Source organism: Dermacentor silvarum, chromosome 9 (genome assembly GCF_013339745.2).
Source record: "Dermacentor silvarum isolate Dsil-2018 chromosome 9, BIME_Dsil_1.4, whole genome shotgun sequence".
NCBI lineage: Eukaryota > Metazoa > Arthropoda > Arachnida > Ixodida > Ixodidae > Dermacentor > Dermacentor silvarum.
This window is the reverse complement of record NC_051162.1, coordinates 162,549,806-162,574,649: the sequence shown is the minus strand read 5'-3', so window position 1 is coordinate 162,574,649 and position 24,844 is coordinate 162,549,806. Positions and strand designations below refer to the sequence as shown.

The window sequence follows — 24,844 nt, the reverse complement described above, 5'->3', positions numbered from 1 at the left end:
ACTTGAAATGTAATTTATTGCGCTCACTTTAAGTGCATTAAATTCGTTCGTTTATGCTGGTGGCAGCTTATCACAGTATTATAAGAAACTACTGCACAGTAAACAACCGTGCTTTTACTTGCTTCTCTCTATCTCCTGTAGAACACATAAAACAATGTGAAAAGCAGGCAAACATATTGTTTTTCTAAACAGTAGATAACAAATTAAGGAAAAGCAAATCAAGATCGTGCAGTTAAGACTGCCAGTTGCATCCCTACCTGTGAATGGTATCATCCTTTCAAGTTGGGGGAATTCTGACATGTGCACAGCTAATAAATTGTGCAGAGGTATCACGAGGCATAAGCCATGCCCAACAAGCGAGAAGCAATGTTGCTCATGAGTTTGCAATTAGATGTAGTACTGCATGAACTCATATACCACCATCTTGTCATTACTGCCGCTGTGCGTAAAGTATCATGCAACTTAGAAGATATACAAAGGCAACATGACATTTGTGTATCTGAATCATTCTGTTTGATTGTGAGATGCAGCTGCTTGCTGATTTATGCCATTGTGTGATTTTATAGCACGTCTGTGCAGACTCCCCAGAATACTACTCAGCCGGGCTTGCGCGGACTCATTTTCACCAAAATTATAATCAGCCAGGCTCACACTAACCCAGCCTCACAAGTAGGTCCATGTCTTAATGAGCTGAGTGACTTTTGAGTGAGTTCCCCGGCCTATGTATACATTACATGACATTAAACTTGTGACCTAAAGAAAACATTGAATAGGAGGCCAAGTTGTATTGGATGATTATAATGACAATTAAACAGATTGGAGTAAGTTTTGTACAACTTATTTTACCATTGCAGGAAAGCTTCGCGTCATGTCGATTCAAAGTGCATTGGATTCGCATCATATTTTTCCCCACACTGCTGGCTATCTTGGCCATTACTGGCAATTATAGGGTGGCCACACCTCGTACATTTTAACACAATGTTGAATGACTGTGGTGCAACATAGGAAAAAAAATGCTCACATCACTGCAAGTACAATAATCAGGACATGACACAAACAAATGCGCGTATTAAGATACACACGAATGGGTTAAATACATGTACAAACGGAATCGCACATCGGGCGCGTTGGCAGCCATATTTCGCAAAAACAAAAGTTACAATGACGTTTCACTAAGTGAACGCGGGTGACGAGCAAGCATATGTATATGGGTGCGATAACGCACATGGAGCTTTCGGCCCTCTGTCCGCCTCAACAGTCCGCAACGCAGATCGCTTGCAAGATAGGGCTCGCGAGGTCGTGCCATAAGCAGCAGCCGCCGGAGTAAAAGTCACGTCCCCCCCCCCCCCCCCCCCCCCCTCCCTCTGTTGGGAAGACGGCGCGCTTCCTCCCCGCTTTCCTCCCTTGCGTGCGCGAGATTAAGCCGCCATCGCCGGCTCACCGTCGCACGCTTTCACTCGCACATACAGCATACGGGACCACCACGAGACGAAGCCGCTACGCCCATTCCACGCACAGCACCCGTAGCAACTGCCAGAGGAGGTCAACCCAGCGCGCCTCCGCGTACCCTCCTCCTCTGGCAAGCTTCGCGTCTTTTCTCCTTTTCCGCTTCGCTCAACGCCACCAAGATTTGCGGCGTCGGTTTGCCACGCGCTCAGCGTGCTCCTTTGTACTTTCCCCCTTTGTACTTCGCTATTCACATACCCCTCCACGGCCCTCAGCGCGCCTAGACATCTACGCTTGCGTGTTCAAGAAAAAAAAAAAAAAAGCACTGGTCGCGCCATTGTGTGAGACCACCCAAGGTCATGCCGCTTGCCGGGTCCATGGGCTACAGGAGAAACACACGTAGACCCTTGCAGTCACCGCGAGGTAGGAGCTCTACGAACGATGACGCTGTCCACGTCCGGTCACTCAACCATTCTGAACTACTGAGTTCAGGCTGTGCATTGTATTCGGGCACACTTTTATTGCGTATGTCTTATAGCTTTAATGTGGTCTCGTAAAAAAAAATTTGACGACGTTTGTATTCTGAAACTAGCAAAGGGAAAGCTTTATTCCATTGTTGTTCATGCGGAATGCTCATATAAAAACTTTAAGATATTGTCAATGCTTAACAAGTTTCCTCAGAAAAATCTGTAGTGTGCTACTGAAATTCAAGAATCTTTTTAACAGCAATAAAAGAACTCGGTCTCCCCTATTTTTAGCGTTGGGAGAATGCATGCAATTCAAGCAGGCATAAAGTTTTGCTAAGCAAATACAATCAATTAGGGATACCAAATTATATTGTGCCTTGAGGCTTTCCTTGCACTTTCTTGTTGTCGTCGATTAATGTAGCTGGGAGTGGTTCTTAATAGCATGCTCTTACAGTGATGTAATACATTTTAAGTACATGAATATATTAACAGATTGGGATGCTTGCTTTAATTTCCTGTAAAGGAACCATAACATTTGCTCCAGTTTCATAGGTGTTTGGTAATCTGGGGTTTTGCGCCCCTCATTAAGATAATGCGCTGACGCAGGTAGAAGCACACGCATGTCAACGATATCGGGTAGTTTCGTACATTACACTTGCCAACACGAATACAAAATTCAAGCGCCCTATTTGGTTATTAAACAAAGAAATGTACTCATCACAACGTATTTTATGTTTACCGTGGGGCTATGCCACCGCACTACGTACTGCGGCATTTTGATTTAAAGTTCTTGGTAAAGAGAGAGAGAGAGCAAGGAGAGGAAAGGCAGGGAGGTCAACCAGAAGAGCGTCCGGTTTGCTACCCTGCACTAGGGGTGAGGGAAAGGGGGCATAGAAAGAATAAAATAGGGAGAGAATGAGTACTGAGTACACGTGGGACGATGTACAGGGACACTATAGGCGGTCTCTTAAACCGGTGCACTTCAAATACTGCACTAATGCACGCATCGCTTTTTGTGCCAGTGACGGGTGTAGCCACGGTCCGAGTATCTTTCACTTAGCGAAGGGTCTCGAGTCCAGTCGGTTTAAAGTGGTCCTGAGAGAGAGGCGTTGCACGTCGTAGCGAGGACAGGTAAAGATTCACAATAAGGTAAAGACAGGTAAAGATTCTTGGTAAAGATTCACAATATACTAACGGTGCGAGACACTGGACGAGAAAGTAGACGATGCCTTTGTCTGTTAAAGACAGGTAAAGATTCTTGGTAAAGATTCACAATATACTAACGGTGCGAGACACTGGACGAGAAAGTAGACGATGCCTTTGTCTGGTAAAGACAGGTAAAGATTCTTGGTAAATATTCACAATATACTAACGGTGCGAGACACTGGACGAGAAAGTAGACGATGCCTTTGTCTGTTAGAATACTAGGATGCTACGTACACAAGTGACAGCAGCTCTTAAAAAAGAAAAAAAAAACGTGCGGTGTCGGTTTTTACGCCTTTTGAAATATTCAGAGGGGGCTTCTATGCGTTTTACAGCACACACGCTGCGGAGGACGAACCAGATTGAAGTTTGAAGTTCCCAATAGAAATTATATTCCCCGTTCAGTTATTACACATATATCATTTGCGGCTTGCTTCAAGGGCAGACGTGAGCCTTCTGGTTGGTGCTTGTTGATGGGTTTGGCGCAAGGTGATGGCTATAAGAGCAGGCACCGCTTATGCGCAGTTACGAGCAATATATACACACAGTATTTTTTTAGAAGCGGACGCTAGGAACGGGTAGCGCTGGCACGATGCCTTCGCTGCAGCCGAATTTTGAATACTGCATATGCGATGAGGCTTGTTACACGGGCTCGTTGATTGGTCATTTTGTATGTGGTTGTAGCGCATACAACGGCACGGACATAGATCTAAGGCACATGAAACTGCAAATAGCGCTGAAGGACGAGTTGCGTGCAGCTATGAACTTCCGCCCTATGTCCCCGCACTGAATTTCAGGAACCGCTGTTGCGCACTCCAAAAGAAATTTACACTCCGAAGCCTTTTTTTAAATTTTAAATATACGCGTAAATTTTGATCCTATTGAAGACGGGTCAGTAATATCATAACGCGCAGTTTTTTTCGTTACATTTGAAAAATAATGCGGTGTATGGCACGAAAAACTGGCAGCAAGCAACAAGGGGCGTACCACCGGCCGCATTGTTAGAATGTCAATCGTGTGAAATGGGCTCTCTCAAGATCTCATAGCGACACGCGCGACTGCGCCGACTTTTTTTATTGCGATAGCAATTATATGGACACTCAAAAGCAGATTTCTGCCGTCGCTGTCTCCATCGCCGTGAGGTTCCGTATGACGTCAATGGAGATGAAATCGTCGCCGCGCGCCGCCGAATGCTGTATGTGCGAGTGAAAGGGTGCGAGGGGTGCGCGCTTTCACGGGGAGTGAACGCACGGCGGAGAACAAACGCGCGTTCTGCGCCGTACTCCCTTAAGGGCTGCAGAAGTAGGCGTCTCTTTCCTCCTTTACAATCGCCATATATGTAGAACAAACGCGCCTTCTTCCGACGCGCGAGAGGCCGTGGGGGAGGAGGGGAGGGAAGGGAGGCGACGTTTAGCTGCGGCACCAAGTGCCTATTTATATCAGAGGCTCCGGCAACAGTCACCAACGCCGCACGCATTTTGAGCGAACGCGGGCAAAACGCCGACGGCGTCGACAACAGTTCTGCGCGTTGCCGGTGCTACAGAGTACGTATTACACTGTACCGGTGCTGCTGCATGTCCAAGTTTATACAGCTGATAAAGCTAATATCATTACTCCGTATAGCTCTCTACAAATTTGCTTTTGCAATTGATGCTTCGCCTTTCAGGTGAAACTGCGACTTTTTTTTTTCTTTCATTCCAGTCGCATCATTTGAAACAGCCTTCACCCTTCAAGCGCCACGTGCGTCGTCGATACCAGGACAGCACGGCGACAACGGTGGTGCCGTCGATGGCGGGAATGCGCAACGAGTGTACGTTGTATAACTGATATCGCAAATATTAGTGTGATGTGCCTGGCCTTCACACGCTCCTTGCTTCAGTGAAGAGTTCTTTTATATGACGCGCATACATAAACAAATACTCATGTGCAGTCTCAGTGGCCCATCAGTCATATTCTGCAGACATGCACGAAACCCCAAGGCCATTAGATGGGGAGGGGGGCGCACGATAGGGAGACAAAGCCTAATCATATCTGGAACGGTTGGCCTAGTCACAGGCTTGTTAAGCTCGTGCACGTGATACGGTAAGAGGTGACAATGTGAATGAACGAGGAAGGCAACTCAGAGCAGAAACAGGTGTTTTGCTGAGGTAGCAGTGCGATTGTAGCTGCAGGCCGGTTGAGCCTGGCCGGTGACAGCGTGGCCTAGCTGAGCATCTATTCCAGCGCCACCAGTGTAATTTACCGCACTTCCAACGGGCCCGCGACGCGGCGGAGAGGCTCGGCCTCTCTGTCCCGACGTGGGAGCGGCCCGCTGCGCGCTAGCGCGCGCCCTAAAGGGCACAAATAAAGTTCTTCATCCATCCATCCATTCAGCAGACCAGTGTCTCCCAAGAATGCAGCAAGCCGTGACGATTGTTTGCTGGCTGTATTGGGCCTTTATGGGAAGACAGTGTTTACATGCGCTTGTGCGGAGCACCTGTCTTCTGTGTGTTCTCAAAACGAGCGTCCCTTTCATCACGGTATTTGGAGCACGATCACAGAGTGTGATTGACGTCTACTATGTCGTTGCCACACGGCCCGAGTTGAGGATTGCACGCGTTGTTTTATATAACCTTGCTTGCGTACAGGTTGATGCCGTTCTTTGCTTTATGCGGTAGTGAGCAAGCTATTTAGTAACCCATCCTCGTACAGTCGTGGTCCCAAAGGTAAATGTAATCAATAGCTCTCTCTCCGTGACAACGGGTTCCGGGGAAAAAAAAACAAAAAACAGTCATATTGAAAAAGGAACCAAGACAAAGGTTTCACTGATGTTCTACCCAAGGCCCAAGTCTTTAATTTAATCTACAACGCTCTATCCTCTGTCACTGCGCACAATGTTAGAATAAAGCTTTCTCCTAAGTTTACTGGTTCTATTTCTTTCTTTTTATCGTCGGGAGCATTTGCACAAGGCCCTCATGGGGAATGAAGAAAATCAAATAAATGCTAGTAACACTGCGTTTGAAAGTAACTGCAGCAATCTATTTGATTGAACTAGGTTTGTTTAACAGTTTGTACTAGTGACTGTGTGCACTTGTTAAGTTGTATTTCCTGCATTCACCCTGTAACGGCTTACGGCTTACAGTATAAATAAATAAATAAATAAATAAATAAATAAATAAATAAATAAATAAATAAATAAATACATAATTAATTAATTGCCCGCCACAATTATACTAGGTTTCTTTTACACAGATAGACGAAAGTGCCACATTCCGGTGTAAGCATAAACTTAGGTACCATGACGCGTCAGCTATTACATATACCAGCCTTCACACATATACCAGCCTTCACACTGCAAACTGATCATTACGTTTTACATGTTACACTCAGAAATAAAATATAAGGTCTATATTGAACGTGACGGTATGTAAACAGGATTGTGTGTAGATATAGTTTGGGCGTGCCAGAGCAATTCATATCAGCCAGCCCAGTCTCAGATCTACTTGCAATACATTTTGTGCGCATATTCGGCAAATTCCAGTTTGTTGAAAACTAATTTTGTTTACAGGAGGTTGTGTGCCATTGTCGAAAAAGCAAGAACAATATCAGAAACCAATGACTAGACGTGTCATTTCATCAGGTAGGTTCAGGAAATATAGTACTTTGCGCAATGACGTCATGTGTTTGTTGGCCAACTCGCAACCGCTTGCATGACGCGCATATGTAGGCGCTAAGAAGCGCCTACGACAAGGTCGTATGTGTAATCCAGGTTTATGATGAATATGAAGAAGACAAAACAGATTATTTCCGTTGCCGAAGAGCGAGGCCTTCGTCAATATATATATATTTACACAAGTTATGAACATAATTTGCACTGTTGAGGTCATTTCTTCGACTTGGATGGCAGGTGTGAGCTGCTGACACTTTCCCCCAGAGGCCGACACTGTACTGCTTTCGCTGGAAGATTCTTCACCCTGAAAGGAAAGAGAAATATGAGTACACTTACTTAGCAAATGTTCACGCACACTATACCCGTTTCGAGCGAATAAGGTCAAAGAATTTGGAAGATATGTAACAGGCATTTTGTTACACTAAGATATAACCGAAAAACGTTCTTTTCTGTGGAACATTTGATGACACCTAAAGCATGTGATGTACTATGACCATTTTTTGTTATTTTGCTTCATATTTGCAGTTAGAAGCCTGCGCTAGGCAACTAAAATCACTCAAGTCAGATATACTGAAATTCTATTTACTATCTGTGTCAGACGTGCACCTACCAAAATCTTACACAGAGAGCTGCGATTCTAATAAATTACCACACCTGCCTTAGCATAGAACTTCTGTTAAATAAGGTATCATTTTTACATTGTTTATCCCCAAAACCACATAGTTCAAGGCGAGCAGTGATCGCGTTTATATAATCACAAGCGCACTGAATGGGACTTTACGACCCATGCGATGGCTACACTTCAAATGCTAAGCCACCAACAAAACGCTGCCCAATGTATGAGTGTACGCCTTCGTTTTTGTCAAGGTTCTTTGGGGAGATAAAAAACTGTACTATACGCTTCACTTAATCTAGAAAGCCGCAAGCAGTCTTATAACTTTTTTCAAGCTATCTATCATCTTGCCTCAAGAGCACAGCCCGCTTAGTGATGAAATTGTCTAGATGAAGCGCCACTGTCCAACCACCAATACATATTGCGCAAAGCCTACGTTTCAATAATTTTCAATTTCGAAGCGCAATAAAAAGTGACTTACCGGATTTTTGCATTCATCAGAATCGGGCACTCATTTGTGGTGCTTGATCAGCAAGGCCTTGCCGACGACACCGCTGCCACCGCCATAGCCACCAGCGCCGGAGCCGCCATATCCACCATAGCCACCAGCGCCGTAACCACCGTAGCCACCGTAGCCTCCACCGAGACCTCCGGCTCCGTAGCCACCTCCGTAACCTCCGACGCCACCTCCAAGACCAACGCCTCCAACGGCGGCGCCTCCGCCGACGCCGCCAATTCCGGAGTGGGCTACAACAGCTCCGCCACCGGAAACCTGATTGACGTGGTGCACAGTGCGTACCAGGAACGCCGGTCCGGCCACGGACCTGCTGGCACCCGCCCGGCCACCGCTGAGAAGGACGACGCTGCTTCCCACACCGACGTTGCCGCCGCCGCCTCCTCCAATGCCACCGGCACCCAGGCCTCCGAATCCAACGCCGCCTCCGAGACCTCCACCGTAGCCTCCGCCGTAGCCTCCGCTGTATCCGCCGTAGCCTCCGAGACCTCCACCGTAACCTCCAAGACCGCCTCCACCGACGTATCCTCCACCCACACCACCACCCAGACCACCGCCGCCGCCTCCGATAAATCCGCCAAAGGCGCTGGCAACCAGGGCACTGAGTAGGACGGTGCACACCTGCGACAATATTGACGCACAGACTGTTCATTCTACCAGTCTCTTGCTGTACGGCACACAATGTTAAATATGCTTTGTGGCGCCTCGCGGCTTTCTTTTGTGAGACTCGTTTGCTGCAGTTTATGCTGTCCTGCTTCTTTCTTCGAGTACGCTTGCTAATGTGTGAATGAACTTATTTGTCTCTTTATTTCAGGCGTCTGCTGTGTTAGCTGCATGTTTGAATGTTACTCTTGCTGTAAGCCCCAGAAATAGTAATTTTACAATATGGTGGGTTGCACTGCATCCTAATGGTTTTTTTACTGTTGACTGATGATAACGATGTCAAATAAATAAATGTGAAAATTACACGTAGGAACTTCGGGCTTCATACTCATTCGTATGGAAGGCGAAGAGTTTTATGAAGGTCGTTACTATCTAGAACCACGCTCACTAACTTCTTTTGGAGCCTGTAAATACACAGCAGACTCTAAATCGGTGCACATTTGAGCTGACGATTGCAAACCTGCGACAGTTACTCGTCTACACTGGACCACCTTGGGCACTAGTACAAACTAGCGGAGCCCGTATTCTCAAAATTCGCGTGAGCTAGCAATCTAGGCAAGGACAATTTACAGCCAAACCTTTTGATGGAGGCAATAATTAGCGAAAGCGGCCGACCGATCACTAAGCAGTTATGAAGGATTTTTTTTTTTTTGTAAATCAGGCCGAGCTTCCCAACGTGGCAAATTAACCTACATTTTCCTTTCGGCAGCCATTGTTGTGCCTGGAATGCAATGAAAGACACGACCGAAGAGCCGCACAACGGTGTATCGGTACCACTTTACGGAACTCCACAGTAGTTTCTCTAATTTTCGTCCAATTTAAGGCACCTCCAACAAGTAAGTTCTGTGAAAGATGAGGTAATCGGTAGCGTCATTCTATAAGAGTAGTAGTTTACAACTTCGCATCTGTACCTTACTCCGCTTGTGACTTCTTTCACTGCGTCTCGGTGTCTACGTTTAGCGTGAAATCTGTGACTTCATGCTCAAACATTTCTCATACTTTAAATTTCACTCTGACTATAAGCTGCTTGTCCCGAACACCGGCGTTGTTACCACGCTTTTGACCCTTGATTTTAACACGTGCACAAAAACAAGCATTCAACAACACAACCAAGCTTTGCCTGGTTCGGTAACTACGCTTTCTTCCTTAGTATATCACACTGTGCAGTTGAAAACCATATTTAGCTATCTCAAGCTAATGAGATTAATCAACTAATGTAATCTGTCAGAACTCTGTAGGCGCTGATAGTGGCTGAAAAAGCGTGAATAATAAAGATGTTAAAAGGAATGGTAAAAATTATGGAGCCTTCATATCTACGCTCACGTGATTTTCGCTAAAACCTTCCTTCCCGCAAAAGTCGTTGAAGTTGTCTTAGCGGAAATGCTCCGAAAGAACGACACGGCTTAAGCTGAGCTCATAACGCAAAGAGCAGTTTTGACTTGCACAGAAATTCTGTTGCACACCAATGCTCTCAATATAATGTTGGAGTACTGCGCACAAGTGTCCGATACGTGATCGCTTATTGATTATAAAAGCATATCGAACAATGACCTTAATTAGAACCAACCTTACCAATTATGCCTTCGTGGCAAATAATAGGCCAAATTGCGGTCCTCGACTCTCAGGGAACACTACTTCCTTGATTCTGTGCTGCCTCGTTTATCAGCAGTTAATCTTGGTGCCGCTACTTATACGAGGTTTGCGAATGTTACCCTCCAGTATTTTTTATAAGTGCTGCAGAAAATTAGAATGGTTCTCGCTGACCGATTTCAATGCTTGAGTCATAGTCAGGAGCTCCAATAGTGTTGTCCCAGTTTCTTTTTTTTTCTTGGTGACGATATGTCACTCAAGTTTCAATTATTGTTTTCTGCACGGAGGACGGGACGTAATAGTGCACGACCTCGAAAAGCATAAAATGATCATTTGGAAAATTTGGAAAAATGAGCTTTCTTTGGCAGTGATAACCATGCAGTCTGGTTCTGACATACGCAATGAGAATCTGGAGCAATGCTACACTACTCCAATGGCCTGTCATGCCGTGCAAACAGCAAAGCTTTTGCTCTATATGTTAAGCACGTTGCAATACACTGCATGCATTGCACACAATTTGGAGCTATCTCAACGCCGCTCTTTGCAAAGTTAAAATAAGCTATATGCGATTACAAGGATTAACGAATGAACAAGGTGCTTCTGAGCCTACTTGTGCCATTATAGTGCAGGACGTGCACTGATGTATCACTTCTTGTTTAAGCCATCCTTTGTAAGCATTAACTCAAACTACGGTTAAACAAAATCGTTTGCTTACTTACTGTACTGCGTGCACAATGCACTGACAACCTTTTAGGCGAAGTGATAGCGCGAGCACTTTACAATATTTGCGTTTCATATAGCAGCAGCACCTACATTTCTGTCATGAACCAAAATATCCTTACGGTTCAATGCTTGAAGCAGTAATTATCTAGAGACGCACCTCAAACGTTCTCGACAATCACCGGCCCTATTCGAAACCCTTAGTGGCGGTAAAGGGAGCTATTGCATTTATCAAATCAAGAATCTTTCTGAACCGAATGCGGCGTTCGGGCATTCCGGGAGCGGCACACCGGCAGATACTTACAAGGGCGTTCATGGTGAAGACTGGCCGATACCACAGAGCACAAGCAAGCAAGAGGCTTTGGAAGATGTCCGTGTTCTGCGCTCAGCCAGGCGAGTTTTTATACCCAACCGACACGCACCGCCCCACGCTGCCCTTCTCTTTACGTCACAGGGGAAGGGCCTAAGGTGTGCCTCCACTCCGCACAGGTATACACCCTCGCTAGTTGCGCATAGCTTCTGATGACCACCCTTTCCGTTTCGGACACAGGTGGTAGGGCGAGGGAAAGCGTTCCGGCCGTGACAGTCCCGGAGCAACGCTTCCTCAAGGCAGCAGCGCGAGAGCATACGCAAACGGGACGCGACGCACGTAATAATCCTCTCCTGCTCATCTCGATCTAGAATTCGAGTTAGACGACACGCCGAGAGAAGGAAGTGAAACGGAAACGAAGCAGAAAGTAAAGAACAGTAGCGCAACAGTGTTCGGCGGTTTGTTGCCTGCCGCTCTCCGTCCTGGAACGGAAGAGGCGGTCAATTTCTCTTTCCATGCTTCCGCCACGTACGTAACTTCTCAAGAACGCCGCCCACAGCACGTTATTTTTCAGTGCGGTTTGGTCAAATCGCGTTCTGTATTCCTGCTTCGCTTCCCACGTTCCGTGTGCTAACCCTTTGCCTGCCATCTAGCAGCCCCCCCTCCTCCCCCCCCCCAAAAAAAAAGAGCAGTCCTCCCCCACCCCGGGGCTTCTCGTTCTTGGTTATACCGGCGTATCTCGACATCGCCAGCAGCATAAGCAATTGACCCTCTCCCATAGTCAAACAAAAGAGGACGCAGAATATATAACGTGTGTATTACGGGAAAGCCGGAAAGCTTAAGCTGGGTTCTTTACTTCCGATATCCATTGGTGTGCGTTATACAGAGGCACCCTGTTTGGTTACCGTATTTACGCATGCAATGCGCGTGCTGATTTTCCTTCTGAAAATTTTACAGGGTGCGGGATTTTCACGAGTCGGCCGTATGGCTACTCACTTGTGGCGAGTGGCGCGTACTGAAAACCACCAATTTTAGGACAGGTTCAACAAATTTTCAAAGGGTTCAGCCGTGTTCCTACATCTTTCTCACCCATGACGTGCAGTATCGAACACCGAATTTTCGCGGTCAAATCGGGTTTTGTGGGCCATGCAGGAAGGCGCGCCGTTACCAGTGCCGGTTGGTTATGTGCAAGTTGGCCAAACGCAGTCAATCAGATCGCCGTAGAATGATGATTAACATTTTTATTTTGCCAACCATAATAGAAAACTCTCACCACATTTTTAATTGCAGCGAGCTCAAGGATGAGCTTTAATAACCTGAAGGGAAAACATTGCCATTCCTCCGACTGTAGGAAGACCACACGAAGAAAACCCATACGGTTGCCTCAAAAAGAATGCTACGCAGTTGAAGGAAAATTCGGCATCCCCGAACCAACGTATTTACCGGGGGACACTGCTCCATCCAAGCTAACCAGGAGGTTAAGAGATCACCAAAGCGAGGCACAATTACTGTACAACGCCGAATATTGCAAATCATGTGACCGAATAGAAAACGCTGTTGCTTTAAATTGCTTTTTTGCGATTGGCCGGTCGACTTCATTAATAATACCATATGCCCAGCTTCATAATTGGCTGGAAGGTTTTCTTACAAACAATTCTGTCACAAAGGTTTTTTGTTAATCCAGGCTGAATTTCGCGGGAGCCCACAGTGGAAAAGAATGTTCACATAAAAGAAAATTGTCATCCCCCCAAGAATAACACGAAACTACAAAGAAAACGACTTCAAATGTTTCAGAAAGAGCGCTTTGATGGGTTATGCATTTCGTGAATAATGTCCTAAATGTGCAAGCAAAAACATATAACACTTCTCAATTTTGTTTTTACCTTTGCCGAAGGGAAGTTCGTCCACTTGAAGTTATAGGAACCTCCGATCTTACATTGGTACGTGAGATTTAATTTTCTGGTATACGGGTGTCTTGACTCACGTGGGCCATGTCATTCATGCGTTCCTTCGTTGAAGAATGGTTTGTTGATGCCTCTTATGTGATTGATAATTGGTATCTGAGCGGGTGCGTGCCTCAGGAAGCTTCAGCCCCAGCTCCAGGAGAACTGCACTTATAGCCAGAGAGTCAAAGTTTCGTACATTAGTCTAACGTTGGGTAGAAGCTGCCGGCCAATTTATAGCCAAAATATCCACATCCTAATATAGACCAATAAAATCTCATTTATTTTCGAAGAACTAAGATATATGAGCATATTAATTGTTACACACCAAAAAAAGAGCGGGTCTTTCTTGGCTGAGTCCAAACATCTTCTCTCCTCCACTTTTTATGGTGTGTTCGAAACCGACGTTTTTTTTCTTGTTTGTTTCTTTCTAATCGCAATACGGCGATTTTTTCTACTTGAATAAATAAAGTCCTGGGAATGCTTATTCCTGCACAATACACAGGTTCTGAATAGAGTGATGGGAAAGAAAGAAAGAAAAACAGAAATTTATAAACGATAATGTTATTTAGTTCCTGTTTTTTTTTCTCAAGGCATCAAATGCAGAAAGAGAAACGATGAAGATTTACATATCATGATGAGAACCATTGAGATAAATTGCATGAAACTAGCATTGCTGCAAGAAACTTGTGCCACACATTTATTAATCCAGTTTTTGTAATATTTTTGTTCTCGACAGGTGTGTACCATCTCTATAGTCCCTCCCTCTCAGCTTCATATCCGCGCACCTTACTTGAGGCAGGACTAATATTCATCTTCCGTGGAGCATAAAAACAACATTAATACAGACAGGACAACTTTCAAAGTCATTCACGAAGGCTAACATTTACATGGCCTAAGTAAGCTTAGGTTCTTTTCGGAGTCATTCAATGAAGGAAAGTTTCCAGAGAAATACCTTCCTTTCATCAAACACTGCGTAAAGGCCACTTCATGCGCCGCGATGGCTCAATGAGATAAAGCGTTGCTCTGCTCAGCACGAGGTCGCGGGATCGAATCCCGTCCGTGGCGGCCACATTTTGGTGGAGGCGAAATGCAAAAACGCCCGTGTGCTTACGTTGTAGTGCACGTTAAAGAACCCCAGGTGGTCAAAACTAATCCGGAGCCCTCCACTACGGCGTGCCTCATAATCAGAACTGATTTTGGCACGTAAAACCCCAGAAAGGATATGTAAAGCCTACTTCATTCCTTACAAGAGAAAGCAAAGAGCATGACATAAGAATCACCGAAGACTACAAATGTATTGGAGCGTGTAAAATCCCGTTATCTTGCCTATCACTTTGGGCACTTGATCGTCTGAAAAAGCTGTGCGACTTGTTAAAACTATTCGGCGTAACTTAAGGCCTTCTTTACTTCACCTGACTATCAATTTGCTTGGAAGACTCTAAACTATCGTTTTCCGATGGCGTTCTCTCTAACAGCACAGCTTCAACTGATGAAACCCAAAGGCGAAACTTTGCAGACATATGCTTTGTGATCAAACACGCGATCCTTGGCTCTCAGCGCTGCTTGCTGCTGTGCTGTATGCACCAATGTCTTGGACAATTCCTTCGATTCACTCGACATGACTTCAGGTGGACAGGCTCATGTAGCAGTGCGCAGCCTAAATCAGGATGCAGCGCTGCTTGCTGCATCCTGGGACCGTTCTGTTCATACTTTATATTAATGAGATTGTCCACATTGATAAAACAGCCCATTATATAATCTATGCTGATGACACGAATTTATTCTTTTCGTGCAAATCATGTGCCGATTTGGGTGGTCGAGTGAATAGCGCACTGTCTGAAATTAATGCATGGGCCCAAATGAACTCCCTAAAACTAAACATTAATAAAACGAAGGCAGTTTTATTTCACCCCCGCCACGCATATGTCCAGTTACCCACCATTTTGTTAAACAACTCTAAAATTGAAGTGGTAAAAAGCTTCAAATCATTGGGCGTGTATTTTTCACAAAACATGACATGGGATGATCACGTGAACTACATTATTAATGAACTATCTAGGACAACAGGCATTATGCGCCGCCACTGCTACAACTTTCCTACCTCTGTTAACATACTCATATATAACTCTTTATTTTTGTCTCTATTAAATTACGCGTTTCTTGTATGGTCAACAACAACAGCTGGAAACATTAGCAAACTTACCGTCCTGCAAAAAAGTACTCCACGCCTAGCCTGTAAAGTCCCATATCGCTACCACACTGCAGACTTGTTTAAGAAGTACCACATCATTCAGGTTACATCAATGTATGATTACAAGCTATGCCGTTTATATAAACTCGGTTTGCTGAAAAATAATGATGACATGACAAGCCTAGCAAGGCTAGAAACATTCATGCTTATAATGTACGCCATCCTGAAGTTAGGTATGTCGCGAAATGTAGAACTAATTACGGAAATCAAATGTTAATATTTCAATTGCCTACACTTCTAAACCACATAATAAAAGAAAATAACATTGACATATCTAGTACATCACCAAAACAACTGCGTTTAATGTTTGTATAATGATGTGATACGACGATTTCCTTGTTCTTTATGACTGCTTCGTAATCCCCTTTTCAAGTGACGTTTTATATCTTTTGTGTTTCCTTAGTAGGTTGTACTTCCTTAGCCGCACGCTTTTATGCTTTCCCGTGTGCTAGGGGGGTCAGGGCACCGCAAGCTGTTCTTACAGCTTTTACCTGCCCTCCTCGTAACTTTTTCTTGTTGCGGAATAAAATTCAATTCAATTCAATTCATTTGTATGACTGGCTCGTGACCGCCATTCAATGTGTCTAGGTTCGCTCAGACATTCGGGGTGGCTTTGACCATGGCTAACGCATGCGTTAAATAGGCAATGTATTGAACGCATAGAGAGAGAGAGAGAGAGAAAAAAAACATTTATTCAGACCATCGAGATCGTTGATCTTGAGGACGAGTGGATGGTGTCCTCATTCCAGGACTCCACTGGACATGGCTGCTCGACGTACTTGACTTTCACACAAATAGCTGCCAAAAGACAGTGTGTTACAAGCGCTCCCAAAAACGTCTTCCCTTTTTGAACGGCAAGAGTGCCTATTGCATCATTCGTGGTGGCAAATTTATCAATACTCAAATTTTTAATGCCACTAAGAATTCCTAACCAAAAAAAAAAAAACGCTTAACCTTGCACTCGGCCGCGCAACGCTTGAAACAGCGAAGCTGGATGATCGTAGCCCAGCATTTTCCGGAAGTGCGCGCGAACTTCTTATTACTCATGATGATGATAATTTCTTTTTGCGCATCTCGGACTTACGGCCGTCACTGCGCATTGCATAGCGCAGCTTGCAACACCGACACCGCGTTCCAATGCCGACACCGTAGGGAGCCTACATGCAAGCGCTGTTCGCTTGCATGTAGGCTCCCTACGACGCCGCGTTTCAGGAGACCCCCTCCGTGAATGCGTCTCTCTTGCTCTCATAATGATGACGATGATGATATCCTCAATACATGGCTCGTACCCACTCCGGCGTATTGGCCATGAATTCGGCACCTGAACTTTTAGGCAGTTTCTGAAACTACAATTACTCTGTAATTCAGTAATCAGAACAGACACATTAATTGTCCTAAACTGCACAATTTTTAATAATAATTCCATGCATTAAAACTGAAATATATCTCAGAGAATTGTAAAAGTAGGGATTTAATATTTTATTCATTAGTTTTGTTGACTGAATAAAACCACAAACGGCATCAAATAGGTCCCTGTGGCTAAAGCCAAATACCGAGGCATAGCGTGCAAAACCTCTTCACCTCGCAGAGCACGAGCGTGCGAACGCGCCAGCTGTGGCCGAAGACGACGACGCTCGAACGCAATCATATGGTTCGCATAAATGCATGTTCTGCAAGCGTGGATGTATAGCCTAGTGCTGTTATAATGTATGTAAGGTATGAAGTGCCTGCAGCAAAGACTTGTCTTTATGTAGATGTGTGATTGCCTCTCTCTGTGTTTGGGAAATCTGTGAAAAAGCTTCAGTGCTTGGTACTTGCTATGTTGGAAAAAGAATAAAGTAAGTGGCTGTATTAAAAAAAAGTATAGCCTATTGGTTACGACGCTCGCCTTGGGAACGGGGGTACGCCGCTTCGAATCCCGCCACGGCAAGGAAGTTTATTTTCTTACTTGGCTGTTTCTTGCTACGCACCACTAATTACGGCTGGCTTAAATAGCTTCGCTGGTAATATAATATACTGAAATATTTATTATACATTGTCCCTACCTTTTCATAAACGGTGCGAACGCGATATTACAGAAATCGTTATCTCTAGGTTTTATTTTTACTTTGCTGTTCATTTTAGTGTGCCTACAATATTTAAGAATAGTTTTGAATGCTTCTGAGCTTTGGAAGTTTCCGGAAACGTTTACACATTTATCCAGGACACATTTTTGTAAGTAAATGCTAACGTTTGGTCGATTATATTACCAGCTTTTTTTTTTACCACGCAGTCATCTTCATTGAAGGCTCTCTTTAAAAATAAACTAAGCCACACAAGTCATGTTATTTGCCGGGTCCGCGTTCTTTGTGTCGCCTGTAAATAACTAGACCATGCATCTCTTATCAAGAGGCTCTTAGTCAACCATGAAGGACTGTCGCTACAAAGAAGCAAATAAATGACTAAAAAATGCCCTCCTCAATAAGCAGTATGCGCCCGACTCGTTTAATCTCTATTCTGACAAGCTCACATAACGCTTAATTGGTTTGGCCACTACGTAGCTGACAAATTGATAACCCTCCCTTCACAGACAAGGCTGAATGATCACAGGCCCTAATACAATATGCATGCGGCTCTAATGTTTCAAACGATGCGTGTAGACGTGGCGTTTGTCTGCGCAGGGCGGATGTGTGTCACTGATGTGAGCTTATTGCTTATCATTTCCTTGTTGTGATTGCACTGTCAGTTGGTAGAGATAACTTTATCGTCTGCCCAATGGTGCACAGCCTCACCTCATATTTGTTACTCGATATGAAACTCACGTGGCCGGGGCACAACGAAATAAGTACTTCCGTGAGGACACTGCACGAGAAAATTTGCATCCCATCTACGTGGTCGCTTCGTGGCTGGTGTTCTGCAGATGAGCTGGAAGTTTCGTGTTCAGTTTCATTTCGGCAGTGCCCACATTCTCATTGCGGCGTGGTCGCAAGCACATCAGCATTTATATAGGCACGCGTTCAGAAACTCCAGGTGGCAAAATTCGAAGCTCTCACAAGCTCGCTTTGCTTCTGGTCTTAAAAATGCATAGAGCAGTCAATCAGCCAATATATCAAACAAGCAAACTTTGTATTCTCCTGAATGAACCAAGAAGTACAAAATAAAGGTGCCAGCTTCCACTTTCATAAATGTGCTTATACTGCACTCTTCCGATGAGTGTATTTGCGCAACGGCGGAGTGTGTCACCCTTTGATAAACGTGAACGTATAACTTCAGTGGGTAGAGGGCAAATATAATTACCAGTTCGCGGGCACATATTCTTCAAGTCGCATCAAAGCTCCTCGCTATAAAAAGCCAGCAGTTCACATGGCCTATGGGAATAGCTGTTATGCGGAGCAGTGTGCGGGGAGCCTACCAAGTTAACGAAACGACCATGAGAGCAACTAGACGTAGGCGGCTGTTTCGTTACCTACATGAGGCGCATGTCCTATCATTTTTGTCCGAACCCATTTCAGTGGTTTTCGAGTGTTATTCTATTTTCTCGCCCAGTCATTGTCATTTTTGCTGAGTCATGCTCATGACTTACTTCCACCACCATCCTTTAGTATTTACTTTACTTAGTACTTACATCCGAATCCATTCCAACAGTTTTTCAGTGTTAATCTTTCTTCGCTGAGTCATTGTCCTCCTTTGCTGAGTACATGTCATTATTGCGTCCTTAGTTAAAAGGAAAATGAAATATTGTATTCTACAATCTTTATCGTTACTGTCATAACCAAAACACAGTGAGAGATGTACCTCATGCCTTGACGCATCAAAACTTCGGCTTTAGAGCTATGAATGACCACCTCTTCTTCAAGTATGTGCATTGTAGACTCCAGGAGAGATTGTGATCGATGATCATGACTAGTTAGTGGTACATGTTACCATAGGAGATGACATGGCCATTGTTAGACAGAGTATACGGCACCACGGGCTTGCCGACAACCGCTACTGTACTCATTTTTTCGGCATAAACAAGCAAGCCTCGTGCACTGCGGTATACATTTGGCCTTGGGCCTCTAATGTAACTTGTATTCGAGTGCTTGAGACTTCAACTAGCTGCAATAGAAAACCTAGTTCCACCTCATATGATGATGCGGGAAAGTAAACCAATATATTTGCTCTTTGTTACCTTTCCTTGTTTTAAAACATGCGCTTCCTTAGCGGGCAGGATTGTGTGAGTTAGACGTTACAAGCAGCTGACATCGCCTGAGTTGTGAGGCATCGCATGTAAGCAACCCGTATGTTTGTGACGAATTAGCCTTTAATCAGAAGAGCGCCGCTTATATCACGTAAGCTGCTGCACGGACACAGAATGCGCTCAATGCCTGCTGTGCCGTTGCATGAGCCAGATACCTGAGGATATCTCGTGCCGTCTCATTTACTTTCGCTTGCGTACATGTTGATGCCAACTTTGCTATATGCAGCAGTCAAGAAGTTGATTAGTTACGCATCCTAGAAAAGTCGATGAGGTTTCCGATGAGGACTTGTAGGTCAGCCATGTTTAGGTGGAATCCATTGTAGAGCAACAGCAGTACAAGAACACAAGAACGAGCAATAGACACACAGCGCTATGTTTCTTTTGATCCTTCTTGTGTACTTGTCCTGTTGTTCCTCTACATTTTACTCCCTTTCAAATAGTGAGTCCTAAAGAGGGCTCCAGTGCTCAATCTTATCAAGTTGTGTTCAGAAAAAAAGAAGTAAAGGAAAAACGCCTATATGGAAAAGTGATTAAAAACAGGTTTGTCTGACGTTCTCTCCAAACCGTGTATTTATTTACAATTCAACACCTTTTCTTTCTGTCTTGGTCCACAAAGTTAGCGAAAAATTTATTCCTCAGTTTACTGGTGCTGTCTATACACACTGTAACAATGTATTTTCCTGTACAAATCGACGAAAGTGCCCCATACAGGTTTTTGCAGACATCTAAGTACCCTGACGTGACAGCTATCGTACGAAACACCCCGTTTCCATGTTTGACATGTCGCAGTGTGGGTTAAAATAATATTAAATACTTATAATTGGATCCAACATTGTGTTGGCATAGTTATATGTAGGCGTACTTCACCTGCCTGGGCACTTAGAATCAGCCAGCAAGGTCCAAGCTGTACTGCCAACACTAACTCTGAGCACATTTTCTGTTGAATTGGATGTGTACACATTAGACAGAACTAACTTCGCTAACTGCAGATTGTGCACTATACAGTTTAAAAGAAAAAAAAATAAGACAAAACCATGAATATACATCTCATTTCATTCAGCCGAGTGAGGGAACGATGTATTTTGGGTACTGAAAATATGTTTTTGTTGGGAAACTCGCAACCGTTTTCAGGTGTCTGGCAGAATGCCGGAACAACACCTACAACAAAGTCATGTGTGTCACGCAGGTTTGTGTTGAATATGAATAAGGCAAAACAAGTTATTTCCGGCGTCAAGGAAAGACGGCCTCGTCAACATATATTTACACAAGTCACGAACATAATTTGCACGGTTGAGGTCATCTCTTCGACTTAGCTGGCAGGTGGGAACAGCTGCGGCTTTCCCCTAGAGGCCGACGCTGTACGGCTTTCGATGCAAGATTTTTCACTCTGAAAAAGAAGAGAAATATGGGTGCACCTAAGCAACATATGTTCGTGCAAATTAACTCATGTGGTTCGCGCGCATACGCTGCAGCAATTTCGGAGGTGTTTGACAGACCTTTAGACTAGGATATAACCGAAAAGCGCACGTTTCTGTGGCACACTTGATCATACCTGAAAAAAATGGTGTGCTCTGAACAAATTGAATTTTGTGACTTGGTTTCATATTTGATGCTATAGGCATGCAGCAGGCAGCACAGTGCATATCACTGAATCAGACATACAGAAAACCTGATCAACATTTTGATCCACACCTGCACCTGTAAAAACCTGCCACAAGAAGCCGTGATTCCGATAAAGTTCAGACACCTGTGGTGAAATACAACATAAAAATGCAGAAACTCTTATACTTATAATGTTTACCACAAAAACGACCTCCTTCGATATGAGCAGTGATCGCTCCTTTACATGCTCGAGCGCCACTAATATGCTTGCACGGCTCAAGCAACTGCTGCACTTAGAGTATTAAACTACCAAAAAAAAAAGCTGCCGAATGAGTAATTGCCTGCCTTAGTTCTTGTCCAAATAATATGAGTAAATAGACAAGTACTACCGATGTATTTAAATCAAAACACCTGCAACAATTAAAAAATTCATGCGCCATATAGTCCTACCTAAAGAGCACGATGTGCTTATTATGACTGGGGAAGCAGCCTAAGATGAAAGACACTCCCTTTACCATAGAACGACCAAGGAATATTGCCCAAAGCATCAATTCTAATAATTTTTAGTTTTCTAGCAAAGTTATAAGTTTACCAGGATGCTGCAGATATCAGAAGTGGGCGCTCATTTATGGCGCTTGACGAGCACGACCTTGCCGACGACACCACTGCCGCCACCATAGCCACCAGCGCCGTATCCCCCGTAGCTACCGTAGCCTCCACCAAGGCCTCCGGCTCCGTAGCCCGAGCCAGCATAGGTGACGCCACCTCCGAAACCTCCGACGCCACCGCCGAGGCCGACACCTCCAACGCCGGCGCCGCCGCCGACACCTCCGATTCCGGAGTGGGCCACGATAGCTCCGCCGCCTGAAACCTGATTGACGTGGTGCACAGTGCGCACCAGGAACGCCGGTCCGGCCACGGACTTGCTGGCGCCCGCCCGGCCACCGTTGAGCAGTACGACGCTGCTTCCTACACCGACGGCACCGCCACCTCCTCCGATGCCTCCGGCACCCAGGCCTCCGAAACCGACGCCGCCTCCAAGACCGCCACCGTAGCCTCCGCCGTAGCCTCCGCCGTAGCCTCCGCCATAGCCTCCGAGACCATCTCCACCGGCGTATCCACCGCCCAGACCACCACCTAGACCACCGCCGCCGCCTCCGATGAAACCGCCAAAGGAGCTGGCAACCAGGGCACTTAGTAGGACGCTGTACACCTGCGACGATTGCGAGGCACACAACGCTCATTCTCTCATTCTGTCTCTGTAATCCACGTTGTGTTAGGAATCGCTTCGTAGAGAGGGAGGGGAGAGGGAGGAGGGATACTTTTCGGACACTTGTTGCTGTGCTGCATGCTTTTTCGTGGACGCATGCTAATATCGAATAAAATTGTCTTTTTATGTAATGCAACTATTCTCGCGGACAACTTTCTATAGAAATTAAGGAAACGCTACGAAGCCAAAGCGCACAAGTGAGAGCGCTTCTGAAAAGAGTCCCGTGTTTTAATCCACGTTAGTTTATGTTGGGGTTAAGAGAAAACATAAACACCTTATGAGCAACAGTTAAATAAGACAGAACACACCACTGAGTGTAAAAGTGTACTTGCGGCTTTTACTTTCCGCGTCTGTGCAAACGCGAAACCGCCTCGCGTAGAAGCTGCGTCGATTCAGCATCTGTTCTGAGCAACCAAAAGCACTGCCAAACGCTGCCGGACTATTTGGCGCGGTAACACATGTGCAGCAGCCACGCGCGCGTAGCTTTCCCTTCATTGCCACAGAAATTTGTCCGCGGGTATATAGTGCATTATCTAGACGTCTCACTGCGATTTTTGCTGTAATGCATAACGCATGAGAAATAGCCCTTGCACCTTCAGGGCATTGCATTAGGTCACCCCAGTTGCAATCACTCTGCCTTCTTTTTGGAGTATCATCTACGTCAACCCTCTTATTGGCGCTCTTACATTGTTTTTCTGTGATTCTTATTAAAAAAATAAAATGAATGATTTCATGAAGCAACGTTGGCCAGCAAGCTCGTTCGTGTGGCAGGTAAACGTTCTGCGATACATTGGGAAACGCAAAGCTAGCAGTGTCAGACGGTGGGCAAACCCGATTGGAACGTACAAAAAACACGTATAGATAAAAAACTATGCAGTAATTGTGATGAGGTATAAAAAACGCGATCTAAATGCGATCACTAACCGGTTTGTCACTCAATACTTGCTTACGCGGATCATTGCAAACCTGCGATATTTGCTCGTCTGCGCTGAACACCACTGCGCAGTAGCGAGCAGTAAAAAAAGAGTTCGAACCGTCTTGCTGAAGTAGATAGAAATATTCGCTATATTTTCCGAAATATATTCCAAAATATTCGGAAAAAGCGTAGCCAATCACAAAGAGCGCTTGCGGACGAGAAGCTTTGCGTTTATCCCCGAGTTCACAACGCGTGGTAGCTTGAAACAACAACTTCCTTTCGAGGGCCATTGTCGTGCCTAGGTGGAATAAAATACGGATGTCCAGAGGACAGCGCAGGGGTGTATCTAGGCCGCTGTACACAGCTCCTAAGTGGTTGCTGTGGTTTTGATCACATTTAAGGTAGATGCGATGCTGCAAGTTTCGTGCCAGTTGAGGTAACCGGTAGCTTCGCGCTGCAAAGAGCAGCAGTTTACAATTTCAAGGACGAGGATTCAAAAAGACAACAGAGCCCTGCCTGCTTCGCGTTCCTACAATTAAGCGTTGGTGTTCTTTTCTATGTTTCACAGCGCGTTTGCAAGGCATAATTACTTATCGCAAGCATATCACTACGGGTTCGTCGTCGAACCCCACTGGAGGATTCCGCACGCGTGTGCTCTTTATCGAAGGGACTGAGTATTAAAAATGCTAAAGGAAACACGAAAAAACTCGGATGCTCAAGTTTCATTTTCGTTAAAATCTGTCTCCCCGCAAAATTTGGTGGAGGAATGGGAACGATAAAGCAGACCTCAGAATGTAATCACCAGTGCAGGGCTGCACAGAATCTTGTATTACGCCATGACTATCCACGAAAGGTTGAATTATTCAGAAATTATGACTAATTTCTGATTACTTGCTGAATATTAAGAGTATGTGAAGCGATGACGTTGGTTAGAAGGGCACGGTTCAATAACGCCTGTGAGATGTTATTAGGTCATATTGAGTCCATGAACCCTGAGAGAAACATATTTCCTAGATTTTGTGCTTCCACATTGATAAGTGGCGCAAATTGCTTCTGCGGCTGCTTTTGCTAAAGGAGTGTTACCAAAGTCCCTATTCAGGATTCATGTTAATTGTACCAGATTATCAGCGTCGTTCGCGTTTGTAAAATCCATCGATATTCCCACTGAGCCTTTCTTTCGCGTGGGACTCGAATTATTTGGCCCTTTCCCTTTGTCAAGTAAGGGCAACAAATGGGTTGCGGTTGCAACCGATTACGCCACGTGCTTCGCCATTACGGGAGCTCTGCCTACAAGTTGTGCCACTGACGTCGCGGATTTCATCCTACGCCATGGTGCCCCACGTCAGCTGCTCACAAATTGCGGACGTTACTTCTTTTCTAATGTCGTTGATAATATCCTCCGCCTATGCTCTACCGAGAATCGCGTAGCCACAGCTTACCATCCACAGGCTAATGGTCTCACAGA

The 24,844-nt window shown here is 45.1% G+C and overlaps 1 protein-coding gene across 4 annotated transcripts in view; it reads right to left on the bottom strand.

The window, feature by feature from the left end:
- Positions 1-24,844, bottom strand: part of LOC119464615 (uncharacterized) — a 98,318-nt gene that overhangs the window by 37,196 nt on the left and 36,278 nt on the right. For 2 of the 4 annotated variants that reach the window (XM_049656270.1, XM_049656272.1), the window contains exon 2: positions 22,337-22,406. The exons of the other annotated variants lie outside the window; for them this stretch is intronic. In XM_049656270.1, the coding sequence (XP_049512227.1) occupies positions 22,337-22,406 (70 nt within the window). The remainder of the gene's footprint in view (positions 1-22,336; positions 22,407-24,844) is intronic. 4 annotated transcript variants of the gene reach the window in all.